Here is a 25,914-nt window from a genome sequence, read left to right on the forward strand (position 1 = left end):
CCCTCCATCCTCCCTCATTCTCCTTCCTCGCTTTCCCTTTCCTTACCCTCCTGCAATCTCACCCCCTCCTTTCTTTCCTTCCCCTTCCTCTTCTACCAATTTCCTGCCATTCACCCATTCCCTAACCCCTTCCTCTCTCACCCTCCTTTTTATCTTCTATACCCCTCTGCTAGCCATTATCTTCCCTGTTCCCTTCCTCTACTCCCTTCCATTCTTCTCCAATTCTCTCCTCTCCTCTCTTCTTCCCTTTCTCCTTTCCTGCCACCTTTCCCTTCCCTCTTCCCTTCCCTCCATCTCCATTACTCTTTCCCCCTCTTCCTTTACGCTCCCCTCCTTTACTACTCACTTTATCCCCTTCTCACATCCCCTTCTTTTCTTCCATTTCCCTTTTCCTACAGTTTCTTTTCCTCTGCTGCCTTCCCAAGCTTCCTCCTCCTCTCCCTCACGACACCTCCTCCCCTTCCTTTTCCCTCTTCAAATTTCTTTCTCTTCTCCTTCCCTCTTCCTGCCTATACCTCCCCTCCTTTCCTTTCTTCCTTACCCCCTTTTCACCTCTACTACCTTTCTTCTACACTCATCTCTTTGTTTTATCCCTTCCCCTCTTCCATTCCTGATACCCCTTTCTGCCACCTATTGGGACTTGCTGTCAACTGTATCACACCCTGGGTTGCTATGGTTACAGTGGCCACCACTGTTTTGTTGAGTCATAAAGACCTAGTGGCAAAAACAGGCTGGATCAGCCAGATCCTGTCAGTACTGTGTATGCTGTGGAGATGTTCATATAAAGATAGAGACAACACCAACAGATTGTAGCTATATGTAAGGTTCTAAGGATTATGCTTATTTGTTGAAACAACATTTGAAGACTTGCTCATTGAGTAATACTGAGATCTCACCCTTGTTATAGTTCCAGAAGCATTATTAGGCTAGTAAAGGTTGAGATGAAAACAAACTAGTATCTAGGTATACAACACCTAGTTGGACAAACTTATTACCTGATGTCATATCAAGGCAAGAGCAACTTTATTAGATGTGAGAAACATATTCTTATAGAAAGAGGACACAGCTTACACACTAAAGCAAAGTCAGTATCTGGGTAGAAAATGGAAGAGACTGAAATCCAAGTTTTATCATGGATAAGTAAGAATCTGGGAAAATGAATAGGTTGATGGATGTTTATTTGGGGAGAAATCATGTATACTAGAAACAGATGACCGCCAGCACGTTCCTGTCACAAGGGTGCTTCCAGACGCTCTCTGTCTCTGACCAGGAAGCAACAGGGTTCCTTCAGGTCACACCCGCACCTGTCCCCTTACCCCAATGGGTGTGTTCAGTGCAACAGGGGCAGGTGGCGCATATATCTCACTCTTATTCCCCTTTTAGTCTAAAGAAAAGATTTAAGCTAATAGAAAAATGTATACAAAGTTAGTAAATATCAAGTGTGCTCTAAGAAAATGAAAGTTAAAAACATACAAACTTAAGGCCTATGAAGTTAGGCTGTAACTCAGTCACTTTCAGCTCTGAGTCTCACTTTAAGCTACAAATTTTATGACTCAAATCTTATAAGATTATTTTAGACTAATCATAAAACTATGCAGAGAGCTGAGAATTTGAAACCTTGCCCTAAGCATATTAACTCCCTTAGAAACATTATCCTAGCTTAAAACTATGTTGAGACAACCAAATTTCATGTCAAAAGTTCACCTTCAAGCACAAGTAGTCAGATACCACATCCAAGAGATCCATCTTTAGTAATCTGTTGCTAAAGATCATTTCTGTCATAATCACCTTATGAGGTCAGGGTTGGAGTATCAGTTCATGACCAGCCTATTATATATAGTCGTATTAGTGGAGGGGAGAGAGATAGAGGAAGAAGAAGGAGGAGGAGGAGGAGAAGAAGAAGGAAGAGGAAGGAAGAAGAAAAGAAGATGAGGAAGAAGGATTTAATTCAGGAAATCAGATATTTATAAAACTGAGGAAGCATATGCTAAGGATTTGTGACCTTTATTACATTAAGGAAAGAATGAGGTAAGAGGCCACCACTGGAGCAAACAAGAGCAGTGACATACTTCCTGGGATCAGACCTCTACTGCTGTTATAACCATGCCCTTTGATTCTCAGAAAGTTGCTAATTGGACATTGTAAGGCTGTTGTAGCAATGTCCTGGCCATCTATGACTTTCTTTGCTAGGGTGAATAATCAGATCATTAGGAAGGAGAATAGCATCAATTTTTCTTCCCCATTCTACATCTCATGCAAATGTGCATAATGGGAGGAACCTATTGCTTTTCTTTTTTCTGGTTGCTTTATTATAGGGCTTAAAAATTATTTTTTAGTCTATTTTAAAAGAATCTTCTCTTATTTTACATACCAATCCCAGGAACCTAAGTTTCTTAATAGTTTTCATCTTTTAAACGTCTGCAATTTGAGGGTTCAATTTAAAGGAAGTTGAATGGATGCTGAGAAGAAACTTTGTCATTCTACAACTTTGGTGTAGCTCATCTGTAGTCTATTTATTGTCTGTGAAATCTCATATTTGAAAAGGTCATCAGATTAGTGTACTAACAATAGATATTTGGGTTGTTTCAATTACTTCAACATTTTAAAGAATACTTTAATGGATGTAGTTGTAGCTGTTTTCTTTAACTTGTGTATGAGCTTTTCTTGGATAGTTGCTTAGTCTGTCACTACTACAATAACAAACTACAGCAGAATGGGTAAGCTAAAAATCATAGAAATTCATTCAATGGTTCCAATGAGAAGGAAGCCCAAGATCAATGAACCTATGGACTTGGTGGAAGGCTAAAAAAATTTCCTATGTTGCTCTCTTCAATAGATTTTGTAAAAACATTAATTCCAGGTAGGAGTGGTGATTCAGAATAATCACATTTTTTTTTGTGGCCAGCCTACACTATTATAGTGAGTTCCAGGTCTGCCAGGGCCTCAGAATAAAATCCTATTTCCAAAAAGTGGAAAAAAAAAGGATTAATCTCATTCAGGAGGGAGATAGGGAGATACTCAATACCTTACCACGTCACCAAAGGACTCACCTCTTCGTAGTCTCACCCAAAATCACCACCTAAACATTAGAAGAAACAGAATTTGAACCCAGGTAGTCTGGCTCAAAGTTCATACTCTCACCATTATGCTTTCCAATACTAAGATCCTATTGATGCTGATTTCTGTTTTGTCCCAAAGATCTGTCTTCCAAGCCAATGCTATGGCAAGATATGTTCATTTCCACAGCTTTATAACAAATCTTGGCAGATTAAATCTTTATTCATAATCATTCTCTCTCTGTCATCTTCACTATATTTAAAGCTTATATTCTATCATGACAATTTTAACATCTTTTTGGTATTTCAAAAAAATTCTTTTTTCTTCCATGACAGGGTTTCTCTGGATTGATTTGGAGCCTGCCCTGGAACTAGCTCTGTAGACCAGTCTGGCCTCGAACTCACAGAGATCCTCTTGCCTCTGCCTCCTGAGTGCTGGGATTAAAGACATGCACCACCAATGCTCTGCTTTAGAAAAAATTCTTAGTCGACTTTTTCTTGAAATGTATAGATGACTTTGGGGAAGGATCCTATGGGATATCTTTGTGTCTTACTATGAGCATGGTCCGAGTCCTTTTCTCCCAGCAGCCATTAACTGCCCATAATTCCTCGGGGAACAGTAAGTAGATCCTCCTAAGTTCCTGCCCCTTCCATAATGGAATGCTGAGGTCCTGATCTTGTACTGGTCTTCTTCAAGTAACAATAGCTATTGTGAGTTCATAAGTGCCATATCCGGGAGAAACTCCTCAGCTTACCACCTCTTATGCTCTTACAGCCCTCTCTTCAATGATGCTTCCTGAACCCTGGAGGGGTGGTAGAAATGTCACAGTTAGGGCTGAGCATTCAAAAGTTACTTGTTCTCAGCACATGGACCAATTATGAATCTCCACATTAGCTGTTGACAACTGCAAACAGAAATTGCTCTGACCATGACTGACAGCAGCCATATCTTTAATTAATCTTTAATCTTTAGGTGGAGACATAAACACTTAGAAGGTTGTTTGACATGTGTCCACTAAGCAAAATAACAGTAATTGGTTTCTTTATAGGGCTTATGACTGCCACAGACACCGACTTTTGGCCAGTTTTATAGAACCAGATGAATTCCATTCTGTGGAGTAGACCTCAGTCTTAAAAATCATTTCCCTTCTTGTAGGCTCCTTTGTAGTTTCATGGCCTCTATCTATACTCATTCCCTTCCACCCCAAGACGTTATAAGCCTGGAGTTACACAAGCGAAAACAATTGCTTGTGTCTCTCTCATCCTAGGACACCTCACTCAGTATAGTATTTTCAACTCCACTCAATTTGAAAATCACATAATTTCTATTTTTACCTATGAATGGTTAAAATTGTACAAATACCTTGTAGTTTCGTTATCTACTCATCTGTTAATGGACATCTAGGCTGTTTCCATTTTCTGACTTTTATGAATAGAAGAGCAGTAAACACAGATGTGTAAGTGTCTCTGTGGTAGGCTATTGTCTCCTGGGTATATTCCCAGGAGTGGGAAGGTGAACCATTAACCAATATTTTACATCAGCCTAAAATGTTTTTGGAGAGATGCTGGGCATTGTGGCCCAAATACTGACAAATACTAGTGCAGAACAGGGGAAGAAAATTTTCAGCAAGTCAGAGGTCAGCCTGGGATACATGGTGAGTTCCAGGTCAACTAGGACTACAAAGATGGAACCCATCTCAATAAGACAACTGAATGAAAACTTGGAGGAATGTCACTTTTCATAATTTCTGTAAAGATTTCTCCATATATTGCTCATTTGCTATCCCTGATTACTTTGTTTCCCATAGAATCAGTGTTGTATACACTAGCTCAATGTCAAAACATTTACAGGTTTTTATTTTCTCTGAAGAAGGTAAAAGAAAGAAAGCTGGGATTTCTAAGAAACTTGGTTTGGCTTGCTGCATCTAGCCATTAGGCAGATTAGGCCAAGGTTTTAGCCTTGCCAATTTTCTAAAAGAAAGGGCTAGCACATTGCTCATTAGAGCATTCTGAGCTTGCCTGTGCAATCTTTTTTTTTTTTTTTTTTTTTTTTTTTTTTGCTACCCTGCAATTTCCTGTGGGTTATAAATGAAACCTTTCTAGCTGTTAATGCAGGCTGTGAATTGAAGAAAAAAGCATGTAATTAATCATAGGAGGTTGGGGGTGCTCGCTAAGCTTGAGTTACAGGGGAAAAGCTGGACAAGGCACTAGGACCTAGAAGGCAACTATCCACCCTGGCAGGAATTTCTTGCTTGGAGCTCAGACAACAAAGGCATAGAGAGATTGGTTTTCTTTCTCTCAGCATCTCCACCCAACCAGCAGAAAACCGGTGAGTGGGGCTTTCGAGTGATTTTCAAGCAGAATGAAACAGATGTCAAACGGGAAAAGCACAAGGCACACAGCTCTCTTTCTGTGTGTGTCTGTCTCTGTCTTCTTTTCTTTTCTTTGTCTTATTCTATAGGATTTTGGTTCTCTAAGAATTACCTGGGATTTTTTTCCTTTGGAAAAGTGAGTTTGTTGTTCCTTTGTTTTCACTATGATGCTAATTTAGAATAGTAGCACTTCTGATTCTAAAGCATAAGCTTTATTTGCACAGCGCGCCTGGGGGAAATGCTTGATACTTGTCTTGAGGAGGTGGGGTCTTACTACTGCAGGTTGTCTGACAGAGACAATGCTGAGCTCAGCATAGGTCATGGTGACACTGGAAAAAGGAACTGAGTCTGGCAAATACACCAGCTACCAGTCCCCCTTTTCCTCCTGTCTCCCTGGTCCCTTGTAAATCTTGATGTGGCAGTTATGTAGCAGCTGAGCCCTCTTGCTTTGTGAGTCTTCTCTCCATCCATCTGTGAGGTGAATGCTAATAGTTTGATTCCTTGTATGACACATTACCTTTGTGAGCGTTCCGGGCTTTGATTGTATTATTTGGTTGCATGTTTCCATTGTTTTGGTGCTTTTTATCTAGTGGGGAGGGGTTCAGCCATGTGTGTGTCTGTGGGGGGTGGGGAGATCAAAGCATGACAAATGACCATTTTTTTTTGCCTCTATCAATGTACCTAGGCAATAGACAAGTTTGAAACGAATTGCCTGCTGCAGGGGCAAAATGTTCCTCCGGTCGGTAGAAAACCAGAACAATGAGAGGTGCACTTGCTTGTAAAGGTCCCATATGCTAATCTTTCCACAATTAAATTATTCCATTAAAAGGTGCCACTGCATTGGTGGGGAGGGGATGCAACACCTGAAAAGACAAAAAGGGATTCTGTGACCAAATAGAAGCAAGAAGAAGAAAGCAGGGCTAATAGCTTGTTAAATAACTGGTTTTTCGACATCCTCCTCCCCCTTTTCAAACCCCAGCTTATTTCTTATGAATGCTGTATAGCAGCACCAGCTTGATGGGAGAGCGTTTGATGAATAGCACAAAGACACTGGGTTTTCCCTCGAGGCTGTCCCTTTAAAAGAGAATCCTAGTTTATTCTGGGGGAGGGGAATACACATATTAGAGTAGGAAAAAAAGGATTTGGAATAAAATTAAAATATTCCTCTTCCTAGTCATTGTATTGCGCTGCAAAGCCTGCTTCCTAACCTTCCTTGGCTAGTTCCCTATTTCTCTTCAAGGGGAATTTTGTCAGGCTAGGAATTTATTTACAACTGTTAGTCATGTGGCCATGTGTGAAGTAGCAGATGCCAGTTTTAATGTATTTTGCCCCAAGTTACAATTTGATAGGAGTCACTGTCAGTAAGTTCCAGGGTTTTTAAGCCATTTCAACACCTCCTCCCAAATTTGGAACAGTGCCAAAAGTGCCACCCTTTATATCTCTTGCTCCTGTCCCCCTCCCCAGCATTCATTCCAACTGCCCAGCCCCCTCCTTTTTCTCTATTAAGATCAATATTCCTGTAGGTCAGGGACCAGCAGCAGATGGGTCACAGGCTTTTTTCAACCAGTTCTTTTCACAGGCAGCAGATTGCAGCTCTGGATCTGGCTAATATTTGAATTCCTTTTTTTTTCTCTCTTACCCTTCCTTATTCTTTGCCTCTCCTTATCCCCACCCCTTTCTCTAACAATCAGGTTGCCGTGGTTCCATAAAAATATGGAACTTGATTTTGGACATTTTGACGAAAGAGACAAGGCATCTAGGAATATGAGAGGGACACGGATGAATGGCCTTCCAAGTCCCACTCACAGTGCCCACTGTAGCTTCTATAGAACCAGAACCTTGCAGGCACTAAGTAATGAGAAGAAGGCCAAGAAGGTACGTTTCTACCGCAATGGGGATCGATACTTCAAGGGGATTGTGTACGCTGTTTCTTCTGACCGTTTCCGTAGTTTTGACGCATTGCTGGCTGACCTGACTCGATCCTTGTCGGACAACATCAACCTGCCTCAGGGAGTGCGCTATATTTACACCATCGATGGATCCAGGAAAATCGGAAGCATGGATGAATTGGAAGAAGGTAATTTAAGTAGTGGGTGGCAGCCCTTGGAGGAAAAGGATGTTCTTGTTTATGATTACACTTTTAGTCTTCCTTGAAAGAAACTAAGCTATTTGTCTGCCAAAACACTAGGCTGACTGATGGTTCAGGTTTCTGATTTCAAAGTCACCAACAGGACCATTAGCTGTCACTCTTCATGGGGTTCCATCTCTATTGAGGTTGAAATGTACATGGAGTTGCTAATGCTAAATATGCTTGTCTGCCTGAGTAAACAAAGGAAAAATATGAATTGTGGCATTCACTTAGATCTTGTTCATATTTAACTGTGTGGCAGTATCAAAGCATGCCATGAAATCATTAGAGGAAGGAAGAATATTTGGTTGGTTTAACAGATAAAACATTTGTGCCCATATTTCCTATGAACTGCTGAGATATTGTTTGGGGATTGCTGCTCATTAGAAATACACGCCCCAATGCAGGACTTCCTGGATATGTTCACAGAGGATTAGACTTTTAGGTAAGTGGTGGCTGCTCAGCTGTTGCTTCTAAAAAATTCACTTCAGGGTGTGTCTGAGAGGCTGAGATCACTAGGAGAAATACAGAAGGAAAGCTGTAGGTATGTCTGGTATTTTAATGAATGCCATTTCTATTAGAGTAGGAATGAGTCACTCTACCTAAATCCTTTCAGATCTTCTCTATAGTTTGGGATTGCAACTGAAATTTCTGAGTTGGCTGCTGAAAACCTTGACAACTTGTGGACCCCCGTGATAATAGAGATAAAATCCCACCTCTCCACAAAACTTGTTCAACCATATTTTCTTTTTTATAGATATTTAGAAAATTGATCTTGTGTCATATTGTTAATATTTTATATTGTCATATAAATTATTGTGATCAATTTAACTCATAGCTACTTTAAAGGATAGCCTCAAGGAATAGAGACAATGAAAAGGTTCTTCCAATCTCTCCTACATTATTCAGACCCTCCATCCCTCCCCCATTGCTCCCAATCTCTGAGCAGAGGTGAGTCAGTGCAAACAGATCTCTAGGGAATCTAGATTATAAATATCCAACAAGGAAAAAGAAACTGTGCATATGTTGTGCATATGGTGACTTAGTAGGAGTATCCCAGCTCTTCCTCATTGTGTTAAGTTTTCCTATGTTCTTAGACAAAGGGACATGAAGGTTTCCCTTATGCAAGGTCCTATTCATGTAGCTGTTGTTTTCAAAGTAGTAATGTAAAGTGATTTGGGTAAGTAACTTATAAGAGACAATATCCACATAATGGTTCCATCTGACTCTCAGGACTCAAATCTAAGGGTTTTCTACATAGCTGACCTTGAAAATCCACTTGGAGGAGGATGTTTAGATCATACTCAGGGAGGGTAGGCAAACATTGATACTAGACTGTCGTGATCATCAAAGGGTTAATTGTTCTAGGGCATATCTGAAAATAAAAGGAGGCCAGTTGGGGTCTATTCCAAATTTGGATGCTCTGTCGAGGGAGCTGTCCAACAGAGTAATCAATAAGATGTGTGTCTTCAGTTGCTGTGAAATCTATATTTCAGTCCAAGTTGAGGGATTTCGCTGTAATACCTGTTATAAAGCACACCGATTTTCCCAGTTTGTCTTAATATCTACTATCTTATGAACATTTGAAGACCATACTACATGCTAGGCCAGAATCTGAGCTAGACATAGTATTCTGAGTAAGAGTGAAAATGTTATATTTAATATCAATGTTTTGCACAGGTTTCCCTCCATATTATACAAATTTGCCCCCACCCGTGTGTGTGTGTGTGTGTGTGTGTGTGTGTGTGTGTATTGAGAAAAAGTGATGATAAACCATCTCAATTTAATCTGCATAGGTGATCGGTATGAACTTTAAAAACAGATTATAGCTTTATTCCCACCTGTGTTCTCCTGGTCCCTGCTAAATTGGAACCATATACCACTTCTGGATGCAATGGTATTTCCTGATGTATTCCCAATTAGTATAGAATATGTATAGGGATCAATTAAATTTACTCATCTTGTCTTCTTTTTTATTTAATTTAATTTAATTTTTAATTTTATATAACAAAGTCCAATTAAATGAAAACAAATATTTATACACAATATTTGGGAATTTGGGCGTCGTTCTTTCCAAGCTAATTCCTGCTGGTAAGGGGCGCTGTCTTGGGGCTCATCTTGTCTTCTTACAAGCCCAAGCAACAGTGGATGCCAATGCTTCTTCAGTCATATGTTGAGAAAACCAGAGGTATTTATGGGGGAGTGTTGGTAATGTGACAATTTTTCCAAACTAACATATAGCTAAGTGGAAAAGCACTGGGGTGAGGAAGACATGAAAGGGCTTTCTTTGTTCTCATTTTGTCAGAGTCTCTTTTCTAGGATAAAAGATTAGAAATCCCTTAATTTTGTCTACTTTTAGAAGAATGTAAATGGAAGAGCAAAAATTATTAATGCACACTGTTTCCAGTTAAGATTTAAACTGAGGATGTTTGGAAGGATTCCAGGTGAAGAATCAGGAATATCGGGTTCCCATCTTAGAACAGGTTACTATGGAAAGTGAAATACTGGGAATGAGATTTGTTTCGAATTCCGATCTGTTAGCATCTGGCCTGTAGAAACTTGCGGAAATCAGTTTAGGTGTATGAAGTGAAATCAGTTGCTCTGAAAATCAATTAAGAACTATGAGATGCTTTCTATTTTTCTTCAATACGCAGTGATATTCAATAAATGATAGCTCTTACTGCCTGTGTCATCCTAATCTGTACCTGGTTAGCTACATGATTACAGGACTGTCTCTATCATCAATGATACTAACGTTTTCTCTTTAAAAATAATTGCTTTAGTCTGGTCCAGTGGTTCACATCTTTCAAGCCAAGTATTAAGAGTCTGAGGCAGGAGGATAGTGGGTTTGAGGCCAGCCTGGGCTACAGTGGTCCTGGAATACATTGCAAATCAACTGAGACAGAACCTCAAGGTTTAGAGCCTCTGAATTCATGTTGACACTCTTTCTTGAAAAATTCTTTTTAGCATTAAAACTTGGAGTGTTAAATGAAGTGATTTTGATGAGTCCTTTCCATTAACAACTGTGATACAGAGTTCCTAGCTGTACAAATCCTCACTTCTGTTCCTTTTTTGTTTTGTAGATAACACAATATATGTTTCCAAAATGATCAGAATATTAAATGTTTAGCCTAAAATTAGGTAAAATAAAAATCAAATGTGAATCGCTCTGACCTTATGACACCTCTGTTGCTCCTTTTGTTTGGTGACTCTAGTCAACTGTCTGCTGCTAGATGTGGAAAGCATCAAGGGAAACATTTTGAGTCTAAACCCCATTTTTCATGTCAGCCTTTCCACAGCTTCTTGCATACAACAAGGGTCTTGGCAAAACCACAGAGGATGTGGCCCTCATTAACTGTGTCCCCAGCTGGTCAATGAAGGAGATCTGTCAGTGGTATTTCCTTTTGTTTGTCTTTTATTTATATCTCATTAGAGAATCAATGTCTATTTCCATCATATCTAATCTTTTATTCACGTCCATGTTTATATACACTCATTGATTTAAGGCTTATACTTATGACCAGCCCAGTTTTTGTGTATTAAGACAAGTTTGAACACTATTAATTATGCAGAACATTGGAGGAATACTTCAAAGTGTCTGGGATAATTTGAGCTATATAGTGACACTGTGAGACCCAGCTTCTTTACCATAGTGCACTTGTTCCAATGAGATGAAACCGCCTTTTTACTAAGTCTCTTGATACTAAAGCAAGTGCATCACCCAAAGCAGGGATTTTAGGATACTCAGGAGTGATGTGTTAGCATGATAATATAAGAAGCCATCTTTTAATATTTCGATGTAATAATGCAATGAAGTATCATTCAATATTTTCTTTCTTGAGTTAGGAATCCCCAGGAAAGAATAGAAAGCACAGGGAAAAGTGTTTTTGCATTAAGAGATTATAAATGCATATGACTCCTTGGAAAATGGAGCCTTCCTAAAGGTGAAGAAGCGTACTCATTGGATCATTTTGAACCTCACATCTGCCCCCTTTATGTCTTTGTAGCTGTGTTTCCACCATTTCACTTCCCTTACCCTTCATCCTGATGCAGGTGAATTCCAATTTGCTTGGCTGAGAAACAGCTTTCTTCATAGGTTCCCAGAGGGTGGAAACTAGCCACTGGAGGCTGTGGCAGGGTGGAGACTCAGTTGCGGAAAGGTGCAATATGCCTCACCCAGCTCCAAGTGCTAGGTAACCATGTAGGAAATGCCAGGCTCTGAAAAATAGACCTGGGAAAATTTTGCAAGATCAGAACCAGGAAATCTTGTCCTTAACCAAGCAACACATCTAGGCCTTTCCAATAATAGGACTAGAAGGTCCTTGGGGATTGGCATCTGTGTTTTTGCATTTGATTACTGCAATAACTCTTTCGTCAAGCCTGTTTGAGATTGAAAAGAGAAAAGAAATTCCCTCTTATACATCTTTAGGCCCACAAGGGACTGCTATCATGCAGTGAAATGCCTTCAGTTTGTAGACAAAGAAGTCAAGACTTATGGCGATTAAGTGGCATGCCTGAGGTCATATGGCTCCTAAGTGCCTGGTTAGGATTTGAATTAAGGTCTGTCTTCCTTCTCCATACTGCTGAGATTTACAAGCAGGGGCCACCGTGCTCTGCTATAAGGCACTAGTGCTTTTGTTGTTTCTTTCAGTCTCCTGTAGTTCAAGCCTGCTATGTAGCTGAGGGTGACCTTGAACAACTTCCCCTCCTACCTCTTGAAAGTGCTGGGATTATAGATTTGTATGACCTTGCCTGGCTAAATCACTATTCTTAATCATCATAAATGTCTGGCCCTAAGTGGGCATCAGCAATTGCAGCAGGCAGCAATGGTTTTGCTGTGTGTGAGCTATAAAGCCCGTGCATTGATAATTTACAACTCTACGAGGCTTCTTTTCTAGGAACATAATTAATTAATTAATTAGTTAATTGACAAGGTCTCATTAGGTAGGCCTTCTTTGGCCAGGAACTCACTGTGAAGCAGACTGCCTTCAGCTCACAGAGACCCTCACTTTCCTGTTTCCTGAGGTTGGGGATTACAGGAATGTACCTCCATGTCCCGCCTATAGAAGGCAATCTTATCTTTGAGGCACAGGACTCCAGAAATACTCACAGCACACAGTCAGCACAGCTCAAGTCAGAGACAGCTGACCCTGATGCATTTTTGTTCTTCTTTAGCTTTGGTCCCTCCTCACCCTACACCCCCTTCTCTCAGCTCATACTTCTTCCTTTTCCTCTTTCCATTTTCCTCCTTGTTATCTGCCCTTTAGACGAGGGGCTTAATGATAATGAGGAGAGTTTACAAAGTGCTTACTATGCATCAGTCTCTTGTCTCAGCATTTGTCATCTTTCACTGGACTTGTGCCCCACAGCTACCCTATAAGGTAGGGCTTATTATTAGCACCCCCCACCTCGCAGACAAGAGACTGCTGCCAAGGAAGTCAGGTAATTTGCCAAAGGTCATCCAGCTAGAAAGTGTTAGGGATCGCAATCTGACTGACATCATACCAGCTGTTCTTTTTCCACTGCTATGTATTCAGGCCAAAAGTAGTGGAGTGATTAAAATGTACCCTCAGAAGGTGCTCAACATAGATTTGGCTGAGGGCTGAGCCCTGTGGAAAGTTCTCGGGTGCCATATGATACTCTAATTATTTGCCATCATATTCATTTTCATCTGGGGGTAGTTAATCATTCTTGTAGTTCAGAGGCTTAGAGGTTTAATAGGGCGACACAGCTGACTCTTCAGAAGAGCCTGTGGATGAGTGAAATCATAAATATAAAGCCCTGGATGTTTCCACTCCACCAGTTGTCTGACAGAGTTTGAAAGTGTATGGCAAGTAATGGAAAATATCTGACTCAAAGGCAGTGATCCCCTGGAAGATGCCCACGGATATGATGAAGCAGAGAGGCAAGAGGCCATTTCTAGTGTATGTGGTGGGACGGATGTTGGATATGAGTATACAAAAGAAATGAATGGCCTTTATCCTTGTGTCACACTTTATAGGTCCCAGCCTCTGAACACTGGGGTTGCGCTGGATTTGCATGTCACGAGGCTAAGAAAATCAGAGTCTTTTAGCTTGCAATTTCAATTCCTATCCTGACTAAACACCTGTGTACCAAGTAGGGCCAGTACCTATGATGGCCTGTAATCCATGTCTTGGTTTCCCTACTGTAACAGACCATAAGTGAGATTAAGCATCATGCCCTCAAAGTACCCTAGAGATTGCCACTGAATCTTTGAACTGAATCTTTGAACTAACTGAGAAATTTATTAATTCTCATGACTTAAAGGATTTGGTGCAATCACTATTTGCAAAGGGGACAAACTGTCAGCCTGGTATTTCTGAATGTCTTTGTGTAGTTTTCCTATTGAGACCAAAGGAAGTAGAAGAGCCATCTGACTTTAATTGTGTTTAATCTTTTTTTTTTTGTACTGGCTAAGGATTATATATTTGTCTACATATTAATTTTATTACTGATAACTTAAAGCCTGATAAAAATCACTGTTTCTACAGTTCAACCTCTGGATGAACTTCTGTATACCTCAAGGCTAATGTGCTTTACTCAGCAATTTCAGCTTTTTTTTTTTTTTGTCAATATACTTCTCCTTCAGGCTAAGCCTAACTCTTTCCTAATTTTTTTTTTTTAGTTTCTAGTTCCATGTGTCTAATGCCCTCCTCTTGCCTCTGGCCACTGCATTTCTTCCATTGCATTAGTCATTTCCACCAGCCTACGGTGAATGTAAAACTCATACTAGACCTTTTTCAGTTTAGTCAGGCTGCATAATGCACTCTCCCACTCATTACTGTAGCAACCCAAAGCAACTGATGGAGATGGCATCAAATACACAGATGTAATGGGCAATATTTAGAAAGATGGAGAAAGATGCAAAGGAGTAGTGGAAATAGAAAAACATATTTTCTAAGGAAGAGCCAGACTTACAGACACTAAAAATGCTCTCTCTGTCTCTCTCTCTGTGTGTAGTTCATTTAGATACTTTCTTCATTTGGAGAAGGATAAGCAGTAGATAACACACTTATACATACATTTAGACATTAAACTCATGTACAAACACATACACATACACACAAACATACCCTTTACATTTCAACAATTCTGCCATTTAGCCCAATAGTCTGTGCAAAGGATCGTTTTGCTTTGCTTTTGATCAAGTTTGTACTGAATGTCTGGTATATAAGGTAGTTTGGTTTACTTCAATTTGAAATAAAGATAAATTAGCATCAGCAAAAGGATGAGACTATGAGTGCAAAACTAACACAGGGCCATCAGGACATAGAAACAAGTTAGACATGCTCCAGTGCTACATGGGAGTTAATGAACGCCATAGAAGGTGAAAGATATTTACAGCCCAGTAGCATAATGTCGATTGTGGGAATTCCACTTATTAAATCTTACATAGAGGTGCTAGCTGGTTTAATAACCCTTAGATTTACAAGGTTCTTTAGCAATGTCATTCTACTGAAAAAATGATTAGCTGATTACTTTTGAATTTGAGTAAGTCAAGTTTAGGAACTGGACATAAGGTTGGTTATTTTCTCAACATTTCACTAAAAGCCTTATTGCAGTGTGAGCATATAGTAGCTTGATTTGCATCTGCATATATACTGTGGGACTTATCAACTAACCTTTTCTTTCTTCCCTTAGGGGAAAGCTATGTCTGTTCTTCAGACAACTTCTTTAAAAAGGTTGAGTACACCAAGAATGTCAATCCCAATTGGTCCGTCAACGTAAAAACATCTGCCAATATGAAAGCTCCCCAGTCCTTGGCTAGCAGCAACAGTGCTCAAGCCAGAGAGAACAAGGACTTTGTGCGCCCCAAACTTGTGACCATCATCCGCAGCGGCGTGAAACCCCGGAAGGCAGTGCGTGTGCTTCTCAACAAGAAAACAGCCCACTCGTTCGAGCAGGTTCTCACTGATATCACAGAAGCAATCAAGCTTGAAACCGGAGTCGTCAAAAAACTGTACACCCTTGATGGAAAGCAGGTCAGTGCATGTACAAAGTATTTTTTCATTTTCTCAACTCTTTAGATCAGTGTTTCTCAACCTGTGGGGTCATGACCCTTTCACAGGGGTCCTAAGATCATTGGAAAACACAGATATTTACATTACTATTCATAACAGTAGCAAAACACTGTAAAATAAATGAAAATAATTTTATAATTGGGGGTCACCACAACAAGAGGAACTGTATTAAAACATCATTAGGAAAGTTGAGAACCACTGTTTTAGATGCTCATTTTATACCTAAACCATTATTCATGGTTGAGGGTTTTTCTCTCCATAGCTTTTCATCCTTAATTGATACTTTGTCTCATTTGGGAGAAAGATTTTCTCAACAGACAAAGCAGTGAACTGGAAATAGGCATGCCTGCTTTGAAATTCATTTTACTTTTGATTTATCAGGCATAGTAGCCAGTTAGCCTACAGATGTTTATTCACTAAAAAAAGTTTGCAAAACTTGGTTTTCCATGTATGTATGTATGTATGTATGTATGTATGTATGTATGTATGTATGTATATAATCATGGGTCAACCTTGATCATTTTATTATATATGACTAAAAGTATGGTTTGTCCCACTCATTTTAAAAAATACTCCCATGCTGGTGTTTTGCATCCATTTGGATGGAAGGAAATTGAAGTGACCTTTATATTTATATGAGGCAAGCAAGAGGAAAGCACTGAAACTTGTGCTGCATTGTCTTTTCCTTGCACTGAGATATATATTTCTCTCCCCTTCCCATGTGACATAGCTTTTTAAATTTGGTTTCATGGATAGCTTGTGAGAGAAAGGAACTATTTCAGGATTCTAAACTTAGCCCAAGAAAGATGCTACCATCTGTTCCCTTCCAAATCAGGTTCTTCATGTCATTGGTTACACTACTGAAGTGCCACCTATATTAGTATCTGGAAAAGAATGCAGCCAGACGTCTCCTTACAACAGATGCATGGTTCTCTTGAATATAGAAATCTGTAAATATGTAACATAAATGTTCCAAGAGAGTTGTAACAGTGGCTAGTTCTATTAGTTCAAAAGGTCATTTTGCTTACCCATCTAGAAGACAAGTGTGGATTATCAGTCCATATCTCTTAAAATATCTTTCATAACTGAACAATTACAGAGTTTCTAAAATGTAGAGTTAGATTTAGATTTCTGTACATCAAAATGACTGATGGATATTTAAGCACAGAAGTATGCTTTTCCCCATAATTATCGATATGTATTGCATGCTACAGGATTTTAAGTTTCAGGAAAAATCACTTATATGCTCTACATTTTGCAATTTTGATAAATTTGTGTCTTCTTTCTTCTCATCTTTTTGTGCTTCATGATGTCTAGAACCATAGGTTATAGTCCAGGTTCACTGAGATACTGACTCAAGTGAATAGGCAGAGAGTGGTAGAGCATGATTCTTATTGTCTTCTTCTGTCCTTTGCACAAACATGGGTACATGTGCCACACACACACAACACCCCATGAGCATCATCTCTCTCTCTCTCTCACATCACAAGCATATACACACAAACACCACAAGAATTCACATACACCACAGCATTCACACACATGCACACAGCAGAAGCATTTGTACAAACACATACTACAAGAATTCACAATATGCCACGAGGATTCCCACACAACAAATGTTCCCATTTGCATCACAAGCATTCACACACACCATGAGCATTTTCACAGTGTGCACACACACACACTCCCCAAACCATTCACATGAACACAAGTGCACTCACCATAAGCATTCACTCATCAACCAAACATACTATAAGCATACACACACATGCACACACACCAAACATTCATACATATACACATACCCCAACAAGCCTTCACACACACACACACACCACAAGCATACACAAACATTCACACACACACACCACAAATATTCATAGACACACACCCAAACACTATTTTAAAAAAGCTTAGCCCTCTATATTAATATGCAGTTCATTATCAAATAAATTTGTTGGTATTCACATATCACTTAATAAGCATTAGTGCTCTTCGTCTACTTTACCTCTGTGATTTTTAGTATGGGTTTCCAGTATTATGTGAAGATGGATCATTCCTTGGTATTCTTGACTGCTCCTGATAACGTGTAAAAGGTAACGTATAAATCTTAAGTGAGCAAGCCTATGTCCAATGAATAGAAAATACTCTCCAGTGTCTTCAAGCATCAGTTACAATTTCTTAAAGGGAAAATGCTACAAAATATGCTACAATACCATACCAGGATATGATAATGGTGTTTAAGTACAGAAACAAAAGTGATGCTGAATGGACAGCAATAGAAACAGTAATTGACTAATTCAATCAGAAGATTGGGACTGGTATTCTAATCTCCCATAGTGACAGTCATTTTCTGACATTCATCAACTGGAAAGAAACCTAGACTGCAATTCAAGCTTTTCAGTTTTTAGGCACTAGCTAAGTGATGTGCGGCCAATCATGTCAATTTTATGAGCCTCATATTTTCATTTTGGCGTGTGTGTGTGTGTGTGTGTGTGTGTGTGTGTGTGTTTGAGACTGTCTCTCTATGTAGTCCTGGAGGTTGAAATGGCCTTGAACTCTCAGAAAACCTCCTGCCTCTGCTTCCTGATTCTACCACCTTAATCTGCTATTCTACAAGATGGTCTCTAAAAGGTATTTGCATCAATCTTATATTAAGGTCATTCTTGCTACCTAAAGTGCCATAATAAAAGGAGATTTTTCTGACTTGTAAGTTTTGACTTCACGTTCTTTCCAAATGGGGATGGTGTAAGGGATAGAAAGTAGAAGATTCACGAAGGAAAGCAAGAAAATGGGCAGACTATTAGAAGTGTGGCAGCACCACAGTACCACAGGGCTAAATAAGGATGATTGTTTTGTGTGGGTGGTGAGAATCCCATATGCCATCACTATTTGTTACATTTTAAAACATTTACTGGTGTTATTATTTGTTGTGCAAGAAATGTGTTTCATTATGACAATTTTGTGCCTGTATGACTTTGCAATTTGATCACATTCATTCCCCATTACCTCTCCCTCTTCTTTTCATAAATATCTAATTTTTCCAGTATCACTTGTTGAGAAGAAAAAGGAGAATTTTTACAGCTATCTTCACCAAGCAGATTAGCTTACGTTTTTCTTGGTGGTTGTTTCTTTATCTGGTTTTGGTATAAGGGTAACACTGGCTTTATAAAAAGAGCTGCACTAGTCATTCCTTTTCTAATGTATGTAATAGTTTCGGAAGCCTTTGTGTTCTTTTTTAAAGGTCTGGTGTACTAAGATGTGGGTCTGGACTTTTTTTTTTTAACTTTATTGCTCCTTATAGATCTGTTTAAATTGCTTATTTCATCTCGGTTCAATTTTGGAAGTTGATATGCAGATAGAAAACCATCCATTTCTGTTACTTTCCTTAAAAGGTATGACCTAATGGTTTTCTACATTTCATTGTTATCTGTTGTAATGTATTCACATTTTTTTCATGATTTTATTAATCTGGTTCTTCCCTCTTTTTCTTTTTTGTTACTTTGCCTAATGGTTTGTACACTATTTTGTTTCACTGACTTAATATTTATATTTCATTCATTCTTCCCCAATGTTTCCCCTTTGATTAATGCAATGTCAATTAATTAGTAGCCTTAATAACACTGTAAAATGTTTTGCCATGCAACACAAAATGATGACATTTCACTATAATGATAATTGGAAGAAATGAAATTATGCAAAGATAAGCACCATTGAAGTGATCATTCTTAGAATTATATTTATCAAAGGTGCAGAAAGAATCCAAGTGATTCTGAGGTTTATGTATAAGATGTGACTGGATAGTGGGGCCATTCAAGGAGACTGAGGAGATCAGTTGCAATAAACTGAGTTTTGGGGCTTTGCCATGTCAAAGCAAAAACTCCAGAAGAGCTACAAATGGACCTGGGTTGGCTGAAATACCATTTCATATAGCTGTACACCTCACTCTATGTATTCACTTTAACATGCAAAGCTAGCTCTTAGCCTCCACAGTGTTCTTGTTCTATATTATCAATTGATGCCCTACCCCTGGATGGACCACACTCATTTTTTGTCTGACTTTCTCAGGACATTGATTTCAGTACACAGATTTCGTTGATAAAGCTCTAATAATTTAATTTCAGCACAAGATCAGCACTGATCAATTGAGGGCACATGTCCTAAATTATGTCATATGCAACACATAGAATATTCTCTAGCCAAATAAATAGCATTGCACAGTATATTGTTTTATTATATCAAGATTAAAAGAAGGCATCTTCAAAGAAACCTGCTTGATTTTGTTTAAGCCAGTATTCCCCAAACTATTTTTGAACAACAAAGCCTAAAATAATAGGTGACCATATGGTGAAATGCACATGGGGAATCACTGGCCTCTGCTGTAGGTATTTATTTGCATTTTAATTAGAGCATCTTGGAAAAGAAAAACCTTAAAGACACAGAGAAATAATTACAAGGAAAGGACACAGGCACCACTGCATCTTGACAGGGCTTAAAATGTGGAAGAGGAAGGCTGTTTTAGATAGAACATTGCTAGTCACAGGGGGAACACCCACCCTTCCCCAGGACAGACAAAGCTTGAGAGCACCCATCTCTGACTCAGTCTCTAGAATCATAAAGATTGAAAAAAATGGGGTGGGTTTTTTTTTAAGATAATATATTTAAAACCCTCTAAAGTCAAAAGACATTAGGTAAATCCTTTGGTCTTGGGCCTCAAACTTTAGCTTCTCTAAGCACCATGCTAAAGAGATGACAACATCAATTTGCTACTAGATGTAGTCCTGTACAGACCAGCACCCCTTCCATGAGGCCATGCTGTGGAGTCAGTGGGGGAAGTCAAACAGGGTTATTAGTCAGTGCTAACTTCTGTAGGAGGTACTAATTAACTACACTGTACAGTTATACAAGGTTTGGAGCCAGAGATCAGTACTTTCTGAAGTCAATCTGCATCTATGTACACACATGCATGCCCCTGTTTCTTTTGAGTATCGGCTACCTTGTTCCATTGAATGCAAATATAAGCTTTTGTATGTCTGGACAGTTCTGAATAAGCCTTGCTAGAAAGCTAAAATATTTACTTCCACAGTTTATGTACTATGGCAGTTGGTAGGGGAGCTTCCTCTCACTGTTCTCAAATAGGATGTATCCTTGCTTTGCTTCATGTTTTGTATTTGACTTGTTACCTACTGAGAACTGATGTTTGTATTTTCCCAGATTTTTCTCTAGTGGGCAATATACCCTTAAGATTTTGGATCTTCTAGAATAGTTGATATACTTTGCAATGCATTGCAATTTTTCCTGGCTCTAAGCACTTTTGTTTTTTATGAATTCTCTCTGCATTAAAAAAAAAAACTTACCAATGTGTTTGGTATAGAGGGGAATATACAAATATTATGTGTCTCAACATTTTCTCCAATCTAAGTTCACTTATGTTTCTTTTATGTTTTGTTTTTGAAATGCATAGCCCATATCTCATGTAGGCTAGAAAAGCACTGAACTCATTAGATACAGGAGGATGACCTTGAACTTTGAACCTTCTGCCTCTTCTTTCCAAGTGCTAAGATTATTGGCATGTGCCACTGTATTCATGTTTTGTATGGAGCTAGGAACCAAACTCAAGGCTTCATATTTGCTAGATAGGCACTCTATCAACTAAGCTATATCTTCAACCCTCATGTGTTTATGTCCTGAAAAGAAATCAGATACATGTTATTGGCCCATAAAAGTATTGTGCACCCAAGCCAGGCACCATGACTATTGTTCCTAGTAGATAACGAGCTCTGGGCAAGCTGATGTCTAGATTCACATTGTGAGCTCACTTGCACTAAGTAGTGAATGTGACTTCTGGCCTGAAAAATCAATCCAAAATTGCAGTAGCTTCTTGGTTCTACAAGTCGATGATTGAGAATTGCCAAGAAAGAGCTTTCTTTCTCTCTAGTTCTAATATATTTTATGTCATTACCATTAGGGACTTTCTATGGCTTGATAGTCTCAAGGTAGGAAATAGAGATCTGCTTCCTAGCATCTTTCACAAAAGATTCCTAGGACTGATGGATGGTACATATCCATTTCCTGGATGGAATTGCTTCTGTCATTTAGCCTGCCAATCTGGAGAAGACATCTCTGAAGGTGGAATTAAAGTTGATTAGCAATAAGATGGATTATTGCTATTTATCAGAGAGAAGAGGATGTCTTCATCCTGTGTCTGTATTTAGTGGCAACTAATATAAATACTTTTATCTCAACTCCAACCATAAAATTTCATAGCAGCAGCCACCCAGTCTGACATAAGTTTCTGAATGCTACACAAATGTTATATTGGCTGATAGTGTTTGTTGGCTAAAAGATTACCAATAAACCCCATCTGGAAGCTGGTGGAAGTTGAGATTGGGGATGAGCTAATATGGATAAGAAGTTATGGGATTCTCTCATGGGAATTTACTTTACATAGCTATACTTGATTTAAAATTTTCTTAAACAAGACTCTAGAGGCAATTGCTATAACCTAACAGGAAAAAATTCACACACCCGTCGTCAACCAGTTTAACAGCCCTGGCTCTGATTCAGTTCAATAAGGAGTATCGATTTAGGTTAGTCTAAAGGGACCTTGCTGGAGACCTAGAGGTCAGGTAGCAATCATCTTCCTCCCTTCTTGCAGAGTAAAAAAATCTGTTTAAATCAATAGGCTCCTATTTCCCCAGCTGAATGTGGCTTTCAAGAATGACAGCATCTGTTCCATATTGCCCTTGCCCTTGTCAAACCCCAGCATGAAATAGAACAGAATGGTATGGAGTAGCTGGGTTTGTGTATGTAATACATACAGCATAAGTGTAAAGGATATGGGCCCTGGAAGTCTTCATACAAAAGGCAGAGCTAGTGGGAATATGAAATGAGAGTAATCAGACTGAATACAATTACAAAGAATTAAAGTTGATCAGAGTTTGCAGTCTCTAGGAATATATAGAAGAACTTGATTTTCTGTTATTCAAAATAAAGTAGATTGATTAGAGGTCATTAAATGCTAGGTTTTAAAAGAGAGTGATAAAAATCATGTGACAGAGACCATGCACCACCACACATCTGATTTTTTTTGTTGACACATTATTGTCTATATTTACGGTGTAAAACTCAGTTTGATATATGTGTATATTTTTGCAATGATCAACACATTTTTATACATGTGTACATGATATATGTGTGCATTGTACCACAATGAAATTGTGAGTAATTAGTATTCCTATCCCCTGAAACATTTCTTGTTTCTTTGTGCTGATTTACTAAAAGTTTTCTATAGCAGTTTGGGAGCTGTCACAATGCATTATTTTTAGTTATAGAGCCATAGAACTTAATCTTCTTCTCCAATGTGTTTATTATATTAATTATGTGTTATCAGAATTCTATAGAGGAATAGAACTCATAGGGTATAGATCAATACACAGAGATTTTATTTTTTGAAAGTGGATAATGTGATTAGGGAGACCAATAAAGTTGAAACATAGAACAAGCAAGCAGGCTAAAAACCCAGAGAAGAGTCTTCAATTTGGAGTCTAAAGTACTTGGCAGATAACATGAGAAAAGCCTTGAAGTTCAACAAGAAATAGTGCAAAGGGCCTTAAATAAGGAAACCATGGATAGTTGCTCTGCTACTAAAGAGCTGGACTAATGTAGACTAAGCTTCTGCTTAGTCTTCATCTTAGTCTTCCCTTAGTATTCATCTGTTTCTGTCCATAAAATAGACTTTCCCAAACTTCCTTCCACAATGAAACAATTCTGCACATTCAATTCCCTGTACAATTAAAGTTCTGTGGTTCCAAAACTCAGATTTGGAAGAATTGAAATAGTTCAGCTTAATGCACCTTCTGGCAACGTCTAGAAGTAGTTCTAGACTCATAACAGTTCTGACAATCAATCAATTTTAATTATCATTAACGAAAGAATAAGCAAAATGCCTTGTTTTTCCAATTTGCTCACGTCATTTTCAATAGTAGATTTCATTAATGAGAACTATGTCTGGCAGCTCTTTGTGATTGCTAAGTACAGCACTATTCTACTCTATATAGGCAGCAGAAGGAAAAGTAGTAAGCCTTGAAGTGTTCATAATTTGGTAAATGGAGACAATGGAAAGGCTATAAAAAGTATTTAATATTTCAGGTGAACATACAATTGTAGACATAGGTATTGGCCTTGAGCATGAATGTTTCCTCAAAAGCTCGGGCACTGTTTAAAAGCTATGATAGGTTCAATGTGTAGATAGGATGAAGGAATGACCTGAGGAAGAGTTGTGAGTAGTATGGACTGAAGGAATGTCAGGACCATAAAGACCAATTTTAGATCATAACATTTTAGACATACAATGTACCTTCTATATGAAAATACCCATAAAAGTGGTCTGAGTAGCATGGCATTCATTTGTAAGAGATCATCATAGCACCAAAATATTAATTATCAATTAAAGTGTTCCTCAGTCACTAAATGAAATTAAAGTACTATGGGCAAAATCTTATTATTCACCCCACTTTCCTGTTTTCTCTAAGCAATAAATGTTCTATTTTAAATGCCAGAATATGAATCATTGGGAACCATTGGATCGAATTCCTATTAAATAAGGATGATACACATTGTCCTAAAAATTCACATTTTTCCCCCAGGGGGAAAACATATAATGACACAGATACATAGCAGGGGATGTTATTTAGCCAGCTTTAGCAAATTTGTAATAAAATTGTCTGTCTGGGGCATAAACGTTATTGGAAGTAGAATTAGCCTAGTATGAGACATGGTTTTCTGAGTGAGAGGGAACTTCCATTTGCTCCTGGTTCATGTCAGCTTGCTCAAGTTAGCTTTTAGGTACCACATCCCAAATCCTGGAAATCCAAGGTAGTTACTACAGAAGATGCTTCCCAATTTCCACCTATTATGTACTTAATTAAATCCACTCTGTCTCTCATACTTCTGTACCAAAATGAGAAATTCAATGTTAAGTGGATTTTCTGATTTCCTTATTTAGTTTCGTGTTGCTGAGCTATATTTGTCACTGTCTGAGCGATCATTTTTGTTGTATAATTTTCTAAGGGCAAAATGACAGAGTGCAAGATGAGGCTTGATGCATTCTTACTTCATTTAGTGAAATTTCTTGATCTACAAGACTTGTTTTGGTGTCAATTATACTGAGGATATCAGAGAGCTTATCATACCCTTGTTATGTTATTTTTCTGAGTATTTTTGAACTCATCTTCCCAGCATATCTATCACTTTCTCTTGCCTTTGGTTTCCCATCTGTAAAATGCAGAGGAAATAGTACATACCAATTTAACAAACATGTATTCTGCCTGACATTTCACTGTGTGCTAGGAATATATTAAAACATGTGAGCTGCATTTTCATTTTCTGCCTTTGAGGAAGCCACTGCTGCCCTACCAAATGAAGAAGGGTTCTTATATAAGATTATGTATGTAAAAATGCTCTGTGAGGTGAAATGCATGTTGATTATGATGTGAATTAAGCAGCTTGTTCCCTCTTCTGACATCAGCTGTGTACAGTGGTTCCCTGTAGTGCCTGAGTCTTGGCAAACATTCCCTTCATAACAGCTGGAAGAAGGGGGTTGAATAGTGATGCCAGGTTTCTGCTTGTCTTGTACTTCATTTTTTATTTCTTATCAATTGTCACAGCAACACAAATGGGGTTGACTAAACATAATTCTCTCCACTTGCCAGACACAGAATCTGATGATCTTCCATGACATGACCTCACCCAGTATCACAGAACTGATCCATAACAGAGTCAGTTCTAGAATTCAGATCTCTTGACCCCCTAGGTCAGTGTTCTTTTCCCATAGCAAGCTTACTGATCAAGCAAAATCCTTGCCCAAAGTTCACTGCATGCTAATTACGTTCCTGCAAACACAGATGTGAAGCAAGCTGTAATCTTTTTGAAACATCTTAAACCTATGCAGCTTTTCTTCGTCTGCACACAGCGTTTGTCAGAGAGGCACAGCTCAATTTCTCTGTTTTGAATTTCGATGTATCTGAAACCTTATCAACTACTGGCAGGCAGTTGGATTACACGTACATTTCAAGAATCAAAGGTTTGCATTTGATAGCTACATTAGGAAATTGGAATAATATTTTTGTATTGTCCAAAGCTCTTTAGAGTGGATTAGAAATAAGAACCTACATCTTTCAATGCAGGCTGAAACTGGAGGCCTTGTTGGATTTTGTTTTTCAGAGCACGTAGGTGCTGAGGAATTTCAAATTTGGACAAGCACAGTTACTAGGACTTACAGTTTATTATAGACATTTCCTATTTGCAAATAA

The 25,914-nt window shown here is 38.6% G+C and overlaps 1 protein-coding gene across 2 annotated transcripts in view; it reads left to right on the forward strand.

Annotated features, from left to right (window-relative positions):
- Positions 1-5,251: 5,251 nt before the first annotated feature.
- The window catches only part of Dcx (doublecortin), a 68,990-nt gene continuing 48,327 nt past the window's right edge, over positions 5,252-25,914 (forward strand). For both annotated transcript variants that reach the window (XM_051177961.1, XM_051177962.1), the window contains exons 1-3: positions 5,252-5,385; positions 7,120-7,505; positions 15,219-15,559. In XM_051177961.1, coding sequence (XP_051033918.1) covers positions 7,142-7,505; positions 15,219-15,559 — 705 coding nt within the window. In that variant the 5' untranslated portion in view covers positions 5,252-5,385; positions 7,120-7,141. The remainder of the gene's footprint in view (positions 5,386-7,119; positions 7,506-15,218; positions 15,560-25,914) is intronic.

Source organism: Phodopus roborovskii, unplaced genomic scaffold (genome assembly GCF_943737965.1).
Source record: "Phodopus roborovskii unplaced genomic scaffold, PHOROB, whole genome shotgun sequence".
Taxonomy (NCBI): Eukaryota; Metazoa; Chordata; class Mammalia; order Rodentia; family Cricetidae; genus Phodopus; species Phodopus roborovskii.